This window comes from Pyrgilauda ruficollis, unplaced genomic scaffold (assembly GCF_017590135.1).
Source record: "Pyrgilauda ruficollis isolate IOZ18807 unplaced genomic scaffold, ASM1759013v1 scaffold59, whole genome shotgun sequence".
Taxonomy (NCBI): domain Eukaryota; kingdom Metazoa; phylum Chordata; class Aves; order Passeriformes; family Passeridae; genus Pyrgilauda; species Pyrgilauda ruficollis.
In genome coordinates this window covers 3,937,090-3,954,862 of record NW_024527599.1, presented here as the reverse complement: position 1 = coordinate 3,954,862, position 17,773 = coordinate 3,937,090, and the positions used below count along the sequence as shown (strand labels likewise).

The 17,773-nt window shown below is 46.5% G+C and overlaps 1 protein-coding gene across 2 annotated transcripts in view; it reads right to left on the bottom strand.

Annotated features, from left to right (window-relative positions):
- The window catches only part of SSH2 (slingshot protein phosphatase 2), a 91,316-nt gene that overhangs the window by 21,023 nt on the left and 52,520 nt on the right, over positions 1-17,773 (bottom strand). For both annotated transcript variants that reach the window (XM_041482919.1, XM_041482920.1), the window contains 3 exons: positions 11,517-11,620; positions 6,794-6,858; positions 2,033-2,154 (listed from right to left, as the gene is read on the bottom strand). In XM_041482919.1, coding sequence (XP_041338853.1) covers positions 2,033-2,154; positions 6,794-6,858; positions 11,517-11,620 — 291 coding nt within the window. The remainder of the gene's footprint in view (positions 1-2,032; positions 2,155-6,793; positions 6,859-11,516; positions 11,621-17,773) is intronic.

Here is a 17,773-nt window from a genome sequence, read left to right as displayed (position 1 = left end):
CTTCACTCAGCTCAAGGCTTTCTTTACAGATTAATCCCTCTCAGGCTCAAGAGGTTTGGTTCTAGCTCTGATTTTGCAATCCACAGCTCTATTTTCTTGTTTGTCCCTCAGCCACAGCTGCTGGGGACTGGGAGCAGAGCAGTGCAATAGCAGGATGACTGGCAGCATGGCAAGTTGGCAATCTCAGCCTATCACCTGTGGCTGACTCCTGACCCTTCTTCGCCCTCAAGAATGAGCACACCAGCCATCCCATACAGACACCTCCTGGCAATCCCTCTCCTCTCTCAGATGCTTTGCTCTCTTTGCCCTCACAGTCCCCCAAGATTTCTGTAAGGCTGAGCAAAAAGCCAAGTTAAAAGCAGAAACCAAGTGATGGAAAAAAGGCAGGGGCAGGGGAACCCAACACAACCTCCTCCATGTTGTTAAATTAAGAGCTGAATCTCATAAAGCTGCAAAACTGCTCCATAATCAAAGCAGCATCTTGAAGAACTGAATTCAACTGCCTCCTGCTCTCATGTTTTGCATGGTGCTCCCAGATTTCCACCAGTTCCAGCACCCCTGCCAGTCTCCAGCTTAAGAGAAGAGGGGGAAGAGGGAGAGACCAGGCTTTGGAGGGTCAGACAGGGAGCCCTGGAAATGCACATGCCTGGTGCCCAGCACCAGGAGACACTGCGGCACGCAGCTATTTCTGTTGACAACATGAGATGAGCTCATGGAAAGATGTGTTTTTAAAAGGCTTCCCAAGGTGGCCGGGGTATTTTTAGTGATACTGTTCAGCGAGCGCTTATCAGAGACCATAGCAACAAGTCTACATGGAGTTATAAATACCGAGTGGGCTCGGGGAGGGCAGATCACAGTGACCATCCAGAACACCAGGAACTCCAGCAGAAAGCTAAAATGACCCTGCTATGTTATTAGAGACTGAATACCAGTGAGCTCTCAGTTATCAAAGGTGGCTGCCCTGGTACATCACAGCCAAGTTCCAAGCTCACAGCAACCTGTGCAAGGACAAGTTATTCTTGCCCCAAGGCAAGAGCATCTCTGAGTCACAGCTGTGCACACATGTGCAGAGACAGGAGCCAGGGGCAGCATCAAGCTGGTCCCCCATTTTAGCAGGCATCACCCAAGCTCAGCATCCAAACCAAGCAGGGTGGCTGCAGGCAATATTTGGAAGGCAATTTCTTAGCCAAATAGTTCAAAAGTATTTTCTAGTGATCCTACTAACTACCTGGAAGTAATTTATTCCAACTAGTGTCAAAAGCAAGACTCATTCCTGTAGCAGCTGTGCTATGAGTAAGCATGAGTATGAAACCTTCCAAACTGAATATCCAGCTGATTGTCTTCTAATAGTGCCTCCATGCCCTCTCCAAAGTGCCCACTGTGCTCTTCTAAATGTGAAGCTTCTTCCCCTGAAGGTGCTAGGTTGCTGTCACCTGGCTTACAGCCTCTCCTGCAGTAAAAGCTGCTTCCCAGGCACATTCTGCAGCCTTGTGGAAAGGTCAGCAGGAATTTAAATGAATGAAGCAGAAGCACTAAACCTTGATGACACACTGCTGCCCGGGGACAGCACATGGTGTGCAAGACCTGCCATCATCAACCCTGACACTGCCATCAGGGCTTTGTGCCATGACCTTGGCAAGGGACTGCCTGACAGCCCCTTTCTTATTACCTGTTCTCCTGAATGCTGAGATCCCGCTGCCCCAATTTCAGCTTTTTCTTTCTTTGCATGAAGATTGTCCCTGTCTCTGGTGTGCAGGTGCAGGGATTGGGGACCTTACCATTCAGAGACACTGAACATCGTCACAGAAGCCTGATGCTTGGAGGAATGGGGGAAATGCTGACCTGCACTGTTGCCTTCACATTTACCACCAAGAAATAAAAAAAGGCAATTCTGGATCTCAAGAAAAATGTTAGGCTAGAAAAGCTGAAGCAGCTTATCCCCAGAAAACACAGGACTCCAGACAGTGACTTCTACAAGTTAACTTGTGTGGGGGTGAGTACAAGGACTTCCTCTCCTGGACACTCTGGGTACCTGTCATTGGAAGAGAAATCCATTCCTAGGACGATGCTCTCCTCCGTGTCTTGTCTGCCATTGGTGGACACCACTACCATGTATCTAGTGCGGTTCTGGTAGGTACTTTCCAGTCTTACAGCCTGAAGAAAAGAAGGGGAAGAGATCAGCAGTGCAGTCAGCAAAACACACATTATGACCTTTACAGGCCACTTTTTCATGCTGAGTGACAGGCGCAGAAGCAGTGATGCAGTCTGGACTGGTATGGATGTCCCACGCTCCTCAGCTGGGTAAGAAGTGCTTTACTCCCACACAGTGCCCTCCTCAACAGCTGGCACGTTCCTGGTGCACTCTGCACACCTGGTTGCAGGCCCTGCTCTGTCCCACCAAGGCTGATTTTGAACAAGCTACAGCCCTCTGACTGGTCCCAGCCCAGTGAGCTTTGTGGACCATCAGTGAGACAGATGGGTGTTGAACCTTCACCTTCAGAGGGCTTTGCCCCAAGAACCAGAGCTTTCCTTTAAACTACTGTGTGCTACAACACCTCCAATGAGTCTCTTTCCACCAGCTTCCAGGCAGCTGGACAGACAATCAGGACCTAATTCATACGTGGTTTCCTGCTGGCCCTTTGAATTCTTCTGGCAACTTCCCCAGTGCAGAAGCAATCGTACTGCTTTACACCTGGCAGGAAAAGATATCCCTATGACTAAGCTGTATCCTTCACTGGTTCAGATTGCCCAGGAAAGGTGAAAGTCATCATGCCTCGTTGCTCCTGCCACGTTCACTTGCACCCCAGTGGCAAAAGAGCTCTAGGAGGACTGGTGTTCAGCCCAAAATCCCCCAAATCAAATACTACTTAAACTGTGAACGTCAAACCAATGCTGAAGCTCCTGGAAGGCTGCACTGAGGTGAGCTGCTCCTCCAGAAGCCACAAGGAAGTGAGAACTGAAGGGACTCCAGGAAGTCTTGCAGACAGACTGCTGGTTAATGAGGAGCCTGGGGAAGGGAGCCCAGCACTGAAAGTTTTGCTTATCAACACTTGCAGCAAGCAGCCTTTACTTGCAACACTTCTTGGACTCCGTTCCAAGCTGTTTGCAGCTATTTTAGTCACAGGATCACAACCAGAGAAACTAGGACATCCCTAGAAAGGAAGTGTCTTAATTCTGTACACTAAACCTTAACTTTGGATGGCCCAATCCAACACCAAGACTCTGTCTGGTCTCAGTGTTTACCATATTGTTAAACTGCTGCTTGAACTTTGAGCAGGGCCAGCAGAGAGCAAACAGGGGGAGAAGGAGCCATCCCAGCTCAGCCTTGCACTGTGCTGTGGACAGATCCCTGCCTGCTGCAACAGGACTTGGTTCCTGAATTCCTTGCAACCCAGTGGCTGAAGTCTGGTGTTTGACATCCTCCACAAACAGAACCCAAATTCCTCATACTCCCGAGCCACAGCTTGTGGAGATGCCTCTTGGTGGTCCTCACAGAGGTCCTGGCTCAGAGAACCCAGTTGAAAAAGTCATCCTTAAAAAGCTAAGAAATTAACTAATTTGTGAGATCTCTCAGGAGCAGGCTGCTTTTCCCAATATGCTCCTTTAGTTGTTCACAACCTGGTCTTGAGGTCAGAGCAGCACCTCCCAGCTTAGAGGAAGCCCCCTCTGATCTCAGAGCTCTCCTGTCCACCACCAGCTGGGAAATCTTGACCACAACACGTGGTGGAGTCTATGACAGAGGTTAAACCAGTGCCTGGCAGCTGAACAGAGCTCGCCATCCCAGTGGAGTGTTCCGTGGCAGGGAATGCTGAGCGCGGCAGGGAAAGCTTCCCAGTGGCATTGCAGGGAGCAGCAGCTCTGGTGATGGGGTGGGATAGCAAGTGCAGGCAGGAGACAGTGTTGACAGAGTCTTCCAGACTTGCCCAGTTGGACCAAAGACCAACAGAAACTACCCAAATGCTGATGCCAGCAGACAGCCGTGCTCTGTTCAGCCAGAGACTGTGCCCCACCCCATCTCCTTAGGATAAGTCATGCTAAAACCAGCCTTATTTTCCTTCTTGCTTCTTGAATCACTGGGATTCCTTTGGAAACACGGAGGATCAAAGTGGCCAGTCCTTCAAGGTGTGAATTCTCCCCAAGGTGGTTGTTTCTAGAACTAACCACTTGTGGGAAAACAGAAAGGTGCTCTTCAACCTAGAAGAGCAAGTAATCACCAAGGCCTTGGTGGTTAAAGTAATTACCTACATTAGGAACCAAACCTCAACAATCAGCACAGACTTGCCTAAAATGGGAGCAGACAGACACAGCTGCCCCATGTCTGGAGCATCCACACAGGAGTTTCTGTTCTGCTTCTCTTGAGGACAGTACAGCAGCAAGAGGATTAACAAAATCTAACTTACTTTGCTGAACCAATTTGGCCAGCATTAATGGGAAGTCTTGATGCAAGACCCTTTAGAGCAGGGCAAGACAAACAGTGAGCAAAGGTCACATAGCTGGTAGGGTGGGATTTTCAAAGGTCAGTTAAGAGAAACAGGGCATGGCTTAGTGTGAATCTCTGGGTTCAACACTTACACCCTTAGCACAAAGTGCTAAGAACCATGATTGGGCAGATAAGATGTTTTGCTAAATTTACTGGAGTATTAAAACAGCAGAATTGACATTGTACACCAGCCAACTTCCAAAGTTACTATTAGAGCCCCAATGTGCCTATCAAACTACAAATGAAGCTCTAACCTTTCCATGAAGTGCTAGTTCACATGCTCACCTGCCAGCAGGAGCACACCAACTGCTCTGATGCCTTTTAAATGAAGATATTTGAAATCCCAGTTATTCTAGGGAGGATGGCCTGGCTTCAGGGACTGTGATGAGATGGAATGTTTTTCTCAATCAGCTCATCTGTACAGAGCTTTCTCCTCAATTTGGGAAGGTTATTTGTAGTCTGGTCAAAACAAGTCATCCCCTGTAGTCTTTTCAGGGCCAGCTACATTCCTCTTAAGTTTTAGGCTCACCTGAACACAAGCCAACTTTATCTTCTGCTGCATTCTTGTATCATCAGAAGTATGATGTGATATTTCACCAGCCCTTATGAACAGCACATTCCAAGAAGTTCATACTGACCTTTCACGCTCCACAACAGTAGGTGTTTCATACAAGAACACATTTCTCATGGAGATAAATGATTTGAAGACAAAAAAAGTGTGTGTTCAACTTTCAAGTTCCCAGCTCTGCTAAGCTACAGGAACATATTCAATCACTTTGCATTCTTAACTCCTTTTCCTCCTTCCTACTGATCTTACACTGGTACCATGGCTCTAATCCTACTCTCACGGAAGGCTAAAAACCTCTGCCAACAGCTCCAAGAAACAAGAGTTGTTCCAAATTTCAAGTGTAGGTTTTTAGAGGATTAGATTCCTCTGCTGGCCCCTGAGCTGTGAACCCAGCCCTCTGAATGACAGCAGCCAAGAAAATGAGAAGAATGCATTTCTCTCAGTACTGTTTATATTTCAAATCTCATTTGTATCTGCTGTTTTATGAGAGAGTCCATTGCAGCCCTGCACACCCTTCGTTCGTCAAGAATCAATTAAATTCAAGTAGACTATCGAACTTAACCTCATGCAAGATTTCAGCATTCCAAATGTAGCTCTGGACAAAAGGGTTTATGTCTCAGCCCACAAAGTCCTTATTCAGCTGTTAAGGCTAATTTGTCCCAAATCACACAATGTAGCCAGTGATACTGCTGAACAATGCCCTGTTCAATAGTTTCCAATGTTCTAACCCTGGCTCAGATTCTGAAAAGCATTGAGAACCCCCATTCCCATCACCTTCACTGAAATTTTAATGACAGCAAGGTGTGTCTGGCAAAATTTAGGGGAGTAGGTCCTTTGGCTTGCTTATGGCAAATTATTTTCAGTGGTCATTTGGGAAGCTAAAGCATTCCATAATAACCTTGGCTGTTTCCTAGCTATACTCATCCAATCAGCCCATGTCCAGCACAGCTCAGGAGGATTCAGCAAACCAGAGGTGTTGGAATAATACTTGGGATGCTGGCAGTCCTTCTTTGGGCAGACGTTGCTAAGATGCACCAAGAAAACACAGGAAACAAACGTCAGGCTACTGAGTGCTCAAAGGTGCAGACTCACTGCAGTCATGCCTGGCCTTGTAGAGCACTTCAACATGTCCCAGGCAAATTCCTCACTGCTCACATTTGGCTTCTGGAGCTCTTCAGGATTGTGCATCAATGCTGCGAACAGCAATGCCTCATTTTACATCATTATAGGAGGCACCAGCCCAGGAAAGGAGAAGGCCAAGGTACAGTGCAGGTGCACGGCTACACGGGGATCCTACATGCTCCCACCTGTTCAGCCATGGCTTTTTGGGATGCCACAAGTCAGGACAGCAGAGTGAGGAACACAACTGAACTCTCACAGAAGGGCAGACTCAGTCACTCTGCTCAGACATAAGTCACCTACTCTTGATTTAAACAGGACACAAAGGTAATTTACCTATTCTCTCTGGCAATTGTTACAGTATTTTTGGGAGCACAGACACTCAGTACTTGGGTTCAAAGTACAACCTTCTAGCCATACAATTTGTCTCATTGAACAACCAAAGCAGGCCTTTCACAACTAACTGCTTTCCTACCTTCGTGGTTGCAAAGACTCCCCAAACCTGCTGATGAAACCACTCCAACACATACACACACCACTGCTTCCCTGAGTTACACAGGTGTGTTTGTCAAGTGGTGCTTAACCTTTGCATTGGTTCACAGGAGATAAGCAGAAAGCCAACCTACCAGTCTGATGTTGTCTTCTGGGCGGAGCAGGATGAACATGGCCTGCAGGTGCTGCTGGAGATCCCCTGCGGGCAAGAGGGCAAGGTGAATGCACAAAAATAGTTTGAAATCACATGCAAGTTCCTGGCTCTCCAGCCAGAGCAAATGTCCACTGAGAAACTTGACACGTCACCAGGAGTGTCGTCACTGTCACTCCCACCTACTCAGAGATGGGAGTTTTGTCATCTCTTAGTCAGCTGCTCTTTGCTCTGTGTGCTCACCTGTTCCTGTGCTACCATGCTGTCTCCTGCTAAATTCTGTTATCTTTTTTTACAGAAATAAACAGTGTTTCGGTACTCTTTGTTCCTCTGACAGACAAGTCAACCTAGTTAGAAATGGACCCCACCCTGTGGTTCAACACCTCATTCTACCATGTGCTCCAAACCAGAAATTTGCCATTTCTTTTAGACCAGCTTATTACTTAGAGCAGAAATATACCCAGGCTAAAGTATGCTCTCCTTGGAGTGAGATTTAATCCTGTTTTAGAGCAGCTTATGCCTACCTATGGTTGTATACCAACCCCACCCAAAAGCAGCTAAGAACTGCCACCTGAAAAATCAAACACCTATAATTTTTCCTACAAAACACTTGCAACATTTTTCCTGGTGAAGCTGAGGAAAAATAAAGGAAAATTAAATCTAGTGCATGACTGTGATTTTAAGTCTTATTAAGAAGAGACAAGTGTCACAGATTCCTAAAACATCAAGCATTTCAAACACAAGTGAGATGATTTTTTGTCAGCACTGCTGCACTGACTTCTCAGAACTACTCCCGGCATGTAGAGAGCCAACATCACCCCCTGAGTACCAGCCAGCAGCAACATCTCCTGCAAGGGGCTGGTTTTTCAATCATTATATGGAAAATTAATCTGCATTCCCATGAAGGAGAGTGCAGGGCTGCCAGGTGGGTGGCACAGATCAGCAAGAAGAGAATCCTTTACTCTTCCACTCTCTCCCACTCCCTCACAGCCAGGAAGCTGAGTTTAGGCAACACTGCAAGGAGCAAATATTCAGCAGGATCAGCTACAACAACCTTTTCTAGGAAGGTTGGTTAATCCCCCTGTCCTCCCTTTCTGATTCACCATTAGTGCCACAATCCATGTTATTTCACAGACTCTGAGAAATAAGGAAAGCCTGGACATGGAGCAGCATCCAGAAATACCAAAAAAGGGAAGGAGAAGAAAGGAAAGGCTGCCCAGTGGGAGTACCTGGTTTCCAAATGATTTTTATAGCTGGTGGAAGAGCAAGGCTGAAGGACTGTGCAGCCCCTCTCCGGATGGGACAACCTCGCATGGAGTAGGTTACACAGGACACTGCAATCCCTGCTCTCCTCTTCCTTCCTCCTTGAACTGCATTTCAGCACATGGGGAATGAGTCAATGCTCTGGGAATGCTCTTTTAACTGGGGGTGGGAAAACTGAGGCACTCAGCAGTGCCAGGGAAATCACAAAGTATTACCGGCAACAAGCACCTGAAGCTGCTTCCTGCCCATGGACATTGTTCCCAGCACGGGAGTGGCTGGCACGAGCCTCCCTAAATAGAAATTATTTATGGAGATAGGGTACTCAGGAAGGCCAAGTCATCCATTAGGTGCTTGTTCTGCCAGGAGTGCCATGACAGGATCTCCCCCCGTCAACAGCAGCGCAAAATCCTGACAACACTGCTCAGTTCCAGCAAGTTCCAGCTAATAATACAGTGGGAATTGCTGAGAACTGTCAGTCAACAAGCAAAGGTCCCCCTGCACCTCCTGCCCACAGCCTGGAAGAGCTCAGCAAGTATTTGACTCATGAAGCTTTCACATGTCTCAGTCTGAAATGAAAGATGCTTCACTTCAGCTCTTTCCCTCTCCAAAATGTAGCAGCTCCCACTTACTGCTGCCACTAATTCAGGGACCTCCTAAGAGCCAAAGTTTCCAGCGTTTAAAAAAAAAAAAATCACCTGGACTACTGGATTATCTCAATACTTAAAGAGAGGAAGTTTCTACGACAACCCTTTCTGCAAGGCTCAGCCAAGGAGCTCCATTATCCTTCATCCTCAGAAAGTTTACCACACTCCTCCCTGTTCCCCTGCCAGCCTCGGGATCTCCAGAGCTGGAAAGTAAAGGATTGCTTCCTTGGCCAGCTTTAATCAACTTGCAGGGTTTTCAGCCCCAAACACACAAGGCATTTTGTAAACTTCCTGGATTAAGAAAAACCAAAGGAAAGGCTTTAACATGCCAGAATCAGCACAAAGATATCACATCCTGTCCTGTGAAGAGCTGGCTTTGCTGGCAGTCATGGCAGGGCTGCTGCTTCCTATCACATTGTCCTGTGCTGAGCAGATGCTTTTGTTTCCTCAAGCTGGCAGGCAAGGTGCAAAGCATGGGCAAGGGTGGGATCTGAAAAGTGATTCACAGTATTCCAGAGATGGCAAAAGCCCCAGGGAAGTTACATCCCTTTCTGGCCTCCTCCAGCATTGTTTGTTGTGGAAAAGCAAGCCCACCATCCCACAGAAGTTTGCCAGGTGGCACAGGACCACCCAGGGAGAGGAATACCGACAGCTGGTACCATATCTAGTCAATCTGCCAATGATTCCCATTGATGGAGGTGTGATTAGAGAAATGGGTGTGAGCATTAATTATTTCCTGTTACCCATTCACTCTTCACGCTGGATTCTAGCGCCTCTGATGAATTAAAAAGGCCGGTCAGGAAGGTCAGTCAGCCTTCCTAGAAAATGCTCTTGAAGCCACTTGAAATACTATTGCATCTATAGGCAGCGATTCCATACTGGAAAGTTATGTCTGCTCTCTACCCCCTTCTAATTTTGTGTGCCAGAGATAAGTCACGACACACATGGGGATGGAAGCTGAGCATGGATTATCAGTGTCCCAGAAAGGAGGCAGCTGCACACACCGTGCCAGCCACGCTCTCCACATCACTGGTTTAATTCTGGTGGCACAGATGTTTTGCTCAGGAAGGTGACACACTGATCCCCTGGTGCCTTGGTCTGCTGATACTAGAAAAAAATCACAGAAATTTGGTGCACACTCAGACGAGGGACTCTCTTGAGCGAAACCTCCAAACACCATAAAAAACCCACTAGAGCATTCCCATCACTTGACAGACAGGGAAACTGAGGAAAGGACAAGCACTGATGCCTCATTAAATCTCACCCTGTAAACTGAAGAGACAGGAATAAAGTAAGTCTTCTAAGAACAAAAATCCCACCCCTTAGGCAAGCCAGCCTTGGCAATACCAAACACCTCGCTGTAAGCAATTACAACACACCGGATTTGCTTCCTTGGCAATCTGGCTTCCAAGAGCTCTGGGCCGATTAGACAAGCAATTATTTTCCACCAAGGTCTCCAGACCTCATGCAAATCAGCTGGAGGGAGTAGATGAGGCAAGCAGAGACACTCAACAGCTGTTTGTGCTGCCTTGCAGAGGTTCAGCAGGGAAATCTGTGGGCTTCCTCAGCGAGGCAAAGCCACGGCAGCAGTGCTGGGGGAGACCTGGATTTCAGCAATGGACTTGGGAGAGATTAAAAACCAAGACAGGCCAAGAGAAACTTTTTAAAGACTGCTGACTCTACTTTCATACTAAAGGACATTTCACTTCATTCTTGACCAGAAAGGCCAGCTTTAATTTAAGTTTCAGAACATTTTGTTTTGACAACTGGTAATTAATGCATCTCACCAAAGCAATTTGGGTACTGCTTGTGCTATGTTTGAGTGGAAGTATATAATTAAATGCCTTCTGACTTAAACTTTTTCTATAAATATGTTTGCAAACAGATTTTGAGGTGGCCACTCATCACATACATAACTCTGACACATGCAGAGGTGGATGACAGTCTGATGGTGTCAAAGTACAAAAGGATATACACCTGGAACCAAACCAAATCACATTTTTCCTGGTCACCTTCTAGCAAAGCACATTGACTCCTGTCTCTGTTTCTATCTCTGTCCCATTTGCAAACATCTGAAGGTCTCAATTTATTTTTGTTTCCTGCCAATTGCTTTATGGAAGGGAAAAATCCCCACACTATCTAATGCCTATAAAACAGTGATTAAGCATCATATAGCCAATGAAAAAAACCCTACCCTGAAATGTTTGAGTTACGATATTCAGAGCAACTTTTCAGAGAGAGTCAAAGCAAAAACACAAATCAAACTTCCAGCAGATAAAGGAGGTGGAATTATAACTGACTCTGTATTACTCACTCTGCTCACACCTCTGAGAAGTCACACTGACTTTGCTCAGAGGTTTCCTCATCCCCACGTGGAGGTAAGTCTGGTAAGCCTCCTCCCTCTCCTCCATCACAGCCGGTTCCTTTCAGGTTAGGAAGGACCATTATTCACCCCGTATCACAAACTCAGGCTTCCCACTGCAGTGCACAAAGGTTTTGGAAGGCAATCCTCCCCTCCCTCTCTCATACTGAAATTACAGAATGGTATTTTAGGGGGCACTCATTCTCAAGTCCCCACCATGCCATGACTGCTGCCCTGATGTCACTCATTTGATGATCCTGTTTGAACAGCAGAGTTTTGAAAACTTTCTTTCCTGTCAGAACTGAGACTGGCAGGTGAGGCTTTAATACACACGTGGGCCAGGCAAACGTGTGTCATCAGGTGAGAATGAGCTCAAGAAAGGTGGACTCTGAAAGAGGAGGGAGCAGACAAGCCCCAGCCATCGATACCACACTCACCTGCATGTTTGTTGCGCCTGTGACTGATCCTGGGCGTGGATGACCCATTTCCTCGTGGCAGGAAGAGAGCTGCACCTTTCACAGTGAGGAAGCTTTCGCTGATGCTGCAAGGGAAAAGACAAACAGGGAGTGAGGAAAAGCGTCTTGCTTTCAAAAAGGAAAAAAGCAATGAATAAGACAGGTTAAAAGCACTGAATGTATGCTCTGTACTTTTGCAATGAAGTGATTTAGATAAAATCATTCTGTTGGTAAGAAACTTTTCCCCCATGTAAGTACTGCAAACATTCAAAGCATAACTGAGAACAACACAAACAGAGAAACACTGAAAAGCAGAACACATGCTGGTGCCACTCTGCCTGCAGAGGTGCAACCTGAGCAGGCAGAGGGGATTAACCTATGGCTACATTTTCGATTTGAAAGTCAAGATCACAGATCCACATTTCTAAATGGTGATGAATAGAACAAGCCCACGCATCTGGGTAATTATGGACTCTGTTAACCCTGAGCTTTGTGGTTCAGACACAGCTGATGCCCTGCAGAAACAAATGTCTCCCCTCAGGAGTTAGCCAAAAGAAAATTAGTGTACACAAAAGATTAAGAAATCATAAAACTACTCTCTGTGAGTTGCATGATGATTAACTCTCGAAGACCTATAAATCATGAAAGCAAGAAACTGTAATGCTGTTGAAATCAACCATCACTTCATGCCTTGATTTTACCCTTTCTGAAGTCACATGAGGAGAGAAGTTTGTAAAAAGGGGCAATAAAGAACTCCCAAGTACTGAGGCACAGCTGGTATTTTAAGCACATCTTCCAGCCCTTTTCTTGCAGATGCCGTGGTTCGTGGAAAAAGCAAGACACGCTCCAGATTCTGCAATGCAGCCATCCTTGCATACTCGAGGGTTCCTGCTTTTCTCAGAATTGATAAGACAGTCCTAGAGGCTTTGAAGAAAGCCAGAAACAATTCTCTAGTCAACAGGATGGTTGATGAATATGATAACAGGATGGAAGAGTCTCTGGCATCGTGCATCCCAACAGCTCCATGCTTTGAAAAGATGTTGGCTTGTCCTTCAAGACAACTCTTGTCCTGAGCAAGAGGTTAGGAATTTATTTTTCCTTTCTCCACTTAAGCAAATATCAAACCTAGTTAGTTATTCCCTTCCTCTAAGGACTGGGAAATTAATAGAGTAAAAAACCCTGCATTATTTGGGGTTGACTGCTTTAGCAAAGGATTTTCTGACTACATTTTTAGAAGTAAAAGAATTAGAAAAGCTTGTGTTGAAGTTGGATTTCCCCCTAAGCTCGAGCACATTTCTGGGCACCTCTCCATTTTGCTGCCAGGGATATAAAGAAATGAAGTTTTCCAAGCTCCAGAATAGCAGATGCACAGAGGCAGAAAGACTTTTCTCAAGGCTGCAGCACATCCCAATGTTTAGACTGTGCTGTCATACCCTCAGCACTCCTGAGTGACAAAGTTTCTCGCAGAACTTTCTTCCTAAAATTGAACCAGATGTCAAACATGCTCTGGATGTCTCAATAAGAACGGAATTTTGAAAAGGAGAAAAACACTCATCCCAAATTAAAATGTACCAGAGAGTTCTCTACTTGTATTAAAGCTAAAACCAAGAAATAATAAGTTCATTTGAATAATAAGTTCAAATTTTGACTGAGCCTTTCTAGCTTTTGTTGACAAATAAATCCTCTCAAAGTTCTCAAGCTACACAGTTTCTTACAGCCTGAACTAGAGAAACACCAAGTTATCTTAAGGACACTTAAAAAAATACTAATAGTACTATTAATGATAAAAATTAATTTTCCTCCTCCCATTATAATCTCACCACAGAAGAAAACTGTTAAAAGATGTTAGGCTGCAGAGGAGGAGAAAGAATTCAGCACTCACAGACAGCTTTCACACTGTTCATTTTATCAGCAAAGCCAACCACTAATATTAGCAATCCTTTAGCCTGTGCCTGAGGTTCCCCCAGAAGGTGGAATTAGCAACTATTTTTAGTGGATAATGTAGCATGTAGCAAAGAGGGCCAGGAGGTTAAAAATCTTCTCAATTCCATCACTTTCCCTTATCACCAGCTCTCAGCCACCAGCCTGGAAAGGAAAGAGCAGCAGAACTAAAGAGATTCCCATCAGGTGCATCCTCCCAGGAGGCCACCTTCTCTCCTAAGGCCAGGGGAGCCTTGTTTTGGGCCATTAACCACAGGCTTTAAGTGTAACTTGGTAGGACTAGGGAAAGGGAAAGTAATTTCCCATACAAAGGGCTGGAACAGCTGAAGAATGTGGCAAAGCAGATCATTCTTGTGGAACAAGGAGGTCAGGCAGGGAGGGCAGCACCTCCCGCAGGGCAGGAGATGGCCATCAGCACTGCTGGGAGAACAGCAGCTCCATGGAGACAAGAGCTCATGCCAAATCCAGCGGTGGGGACACCCCCTGTGCAGCCAAGGCACTACTGGCACCCCTGGCATCACCTGCCTTAAATTCTAACCCCAGATGCATCAGTGTCCAGAAAAGAAACCCATAATACACACACAGACAACAAAGCTCTTGCTTTGACATTCAAGCAGTAAAGAAAATCTTGGGAGGAAAGGCAACAAATTCGTGGGAAAGTCCAAGTAGCTCTAATGCTAAATTCAGCAAATGCTGATTTTGGTGCCTGTGATGCACTACACGGACAAAAAAGGAGAGCAATCACTGGCCTGACATCCTCTGTGCCACACTCAGATGGCTGCTCCATTTGGGTCCACCCTGTTTGGACAGTCCCTGGCATGATCTTCACCTAAAGCATCCTATTTCAGGGCAAGATCACCTTTGGATACTGTCCCTGATATACAAAGAAAAAGGATTCCTCAGGTGGGACACTAACAGCAGACCCCAGTCTGAGACACTTCAAAACCACAAAAGGTAACAAAGGTATCCGTGAAAAGGGCAATTAAGGCTCTAAACAAGTGTTGCCATCCACTACTGATTTCACCCTGCTGACAGCTCCATGGCTTCCAAGCATAACGTGGGCTTTGAAATACTTCACAAAATCTGGCTTGCCAGAGCCTAGGGGAGCTTCAGGGCTCTTTGAAACACTCTCCTGGAACAGACTGGTGTTAAAAGACACTCAACGTGGTTAGGGGAGAAGTTGAGTCCAGGACAGCAGAAGACAAGAGGCCAACTTGGCACAGGTAACAAAGCTGAGCTGTGTTTTATCAGCACCCCAGGCTTGTCATCAGTCGTCTGTACTGCACAGCAGGTTTTTTCAGGAGAAGACTTACTCAGGACATACCTATGAAAGAGCTCACAATCCTCAGCACTACAGCTGGGGGAAAAACCCCTTCTGTTCCATGTTCACCTCTGCAGTGAAGCAGCAGCCTCAAGGCCACCAGTGATGTGCTATTTGTAATTCCCTGCTCACTGGGAAGAGAACCAATGCAAGCAGAGGACTTAAGCAACTCCTACAAAAATCACTACTTGTACCAATTTTTCTCCCAGGCAGAAAAGATTTTGCAGAAATTGTACAAGCCACATCAGAACTATTTAAAGCCTTCTGCACAAAAAGCACAGCCCTCAGAAGGCTCTGCTTCTAACCAGCAGTAAGAGCAGGAAACAGAAGTGATTCCTGTGCTCCCTGATGTGCTGTCCAGGGCTGAGCTCCTCCTGCACAAGGAAATCATGCATGGTTCAAACTAAATTCTCACTATGCTACAAAATGAGATCCACACAGAACTTAATAGATGACAAACAAATAATAAATGCCTTCCCAGATGTTACACTGTACAGCTCCATTCATAAACTGCAAGCACAAACACCAAATACACTGGTTTGAGGACACAAAAGAGAAAGTGTTACTGGTTTAGGGGCTGTGCCAAAGAGATGTGATAAATCACTGGATGCATTGTCACGACCCCCTGGACAATGCCTTCCAGCTCCCAGCCAGAAGCCAGGTGAATCTGCACCACCCTCCAATTTCAATGAGAAACCCTCAGTCCTCAGTGTAAAATACACAAAAAGGAACCTTGCTGTTTTCTCTTGAAACTGCTTCACAATGAAAGGAGAGAAAACCTTTTTAGGAATAAGGCAAGGAGGCACCTGAACGGCTGCTGGCAACGTTTTATCCTAATAAACACTTAATTAAGTTGTTGTGAGCCTGAGGATGACTTTCCAAAAGTCGGCTCTCCTCACTCATCGGAGCAGCTCCTTTACAGCAGGCTCTGTCCTGTCCAGCCCAGCCCTTGGTCGGGCACTTGCCAAGTAGCACAACCAGAAAGTTGGCACCATTCCCTGACAGGCTCGGCAGGAGAAGTCCTTCCATGCACATCCTCCCACACCACGTACAGGACAGGTCAGTGTGGCAAAGGCCAAACTTCCTTGTGCTGTCACCTCCTCACAGCCATGCCCAAAGCACACGGGCACTGCATGGGTCACATCCTCCCACCCAGCTCACCCTAATTCTTAGGTGAAATGGGAGATAGAAAAGTGGTGGCTGGGGAAATGAGGATATCAAGGTACTTCAGATTTGAATGGGAGTCCACTACCTGTATGATTTACAGAAATACAATTTTTCTTAGTGGGTGTTTATTAACCAGAGCCCTGCAGAAAAGAGCTCTGAAGCAGCTACAATGGATTTCAATGCCAAGCCTGGCTCCAGCTGTAGCTCCCCATAACAAGAGAGCTGTGCAGTCCCTCAACAGCCCCCCAGATTTTGCCCTAACACCTCAGCTGCCAGCTCAGCTCCATCATCTTCCCTTAATCCAGCGGCTGCAAAACTCAAACCAAACAAAAAGACTGAAATTCCAAGGCTGGCAGGAGTGGCACAGCAGGCATCAATACTTAGCTCATTCCCGAGGTGTGGAAGGAGGGAGAGAGGGCAGCTGGGGACATGTGAGCGAGCTCTGGAGCAGCCAGGACTGCAAGAGCAGCAATTTCCCCGCAGCCTGCTGGGCCTGGCATGAGAGATGTAACAGGAGGGCGGGCACAGCAGCCTGTGGATTTTTTCAGCACCTCAAGCCACTTCCCTCCCTCTTCCTGCCCCCCTTCCCAAATTGGCTGTTTCCCCTTCTCCACAGGCAGTCCTGGGGCCTGGCATCACACCTGCTCCAGGGGCAGCTCTCACTGCCAGCCTCCCACCCCTTCACCTGCCCACAAGAAAAGTCCTGGTTAATACAGCATCAGTCCCACAGCCAAGGGTGCACCAGCAGCTGGGTGCACAGCTGGATTACGTGCAGCCTGGCAGCCCAGGGCACTTCTCCCTCAAACACCAGATGAAAGCATTGCATTCCCCCAGCATCCCTCCTCAGGGAAGTGCCTCTTTCACCTTCACTGTTGTTTGTTTTTCAATAAACAACATCCCTACTTCCCTTGTTTACTTTTTAAAGCACCTAGTTTAATAACTGCCTACAGTATTAATGAATTAAATAGAGGGAAGCAATGTTTGGTTTCCAGTTTAAACCTTTGCTCCTAGGCAAGGAATTAAGGTGCTTGATTCTCTTCACACAGAGGGCAGATCTCAGAGCTGTGTGAAGCACAATACCAGGTACTAATAAAGAAAACCCACCAAAACCCTGCAGGGAAAATGAAAAGGCAAGGATAACTCAGGATTGCCCTGTACTGACATTTGTATTAACAGGGTCAGCTGGCAGCAAACACAGACAAGCACAGGCTTCTCTGATACCCAAAACAGAAACAAACTCTGCTGAGCAAAACAAGGGCCAGAGCTTACCGAAAAGGGGTCAGTCACAGTGTCAGCAGAGGTGACACCACCGAGGGCAGGGAGCGAAAAGGGAAGTGGTTCTCCACCAAAGGCCATCTCTCACCACTCAGCACTTTTGCAACTTAAGAAACAGCCCAAGGAGAAAAACAAACTGAGCGTGGGAACCCACTTGGGCTCAGAGGTTTGACGCAAACTGCATTTTTAGCAACATCTGCATTTGTGCCTTTTTTTTTTTTTAAAAGGAACTGTCTGCAGGCACTTCCTCTGCTCCAAGGTGGGGCTCCCTGGAGAGAGAACTCAGCTTCCATGACACAGACAGGCATCATCACAGAGAGATCTGCAATGCCAACTGTTACTCATCCACATGAACTTACCTACTGATCCCTTCTCACTAGCACCAGGTCACCTTTTCCCTTGTTCTGGGTTCCAATATGGACAACTTCTGAAACCAAACTAAGACAACAGTTTGCCCGAAGACAGTCAAAGGTGAGGGTGGATGGGTGTGAATATGAATTCCAAAGCACTAATTTCCTTTATCTTGCTCCAAGCA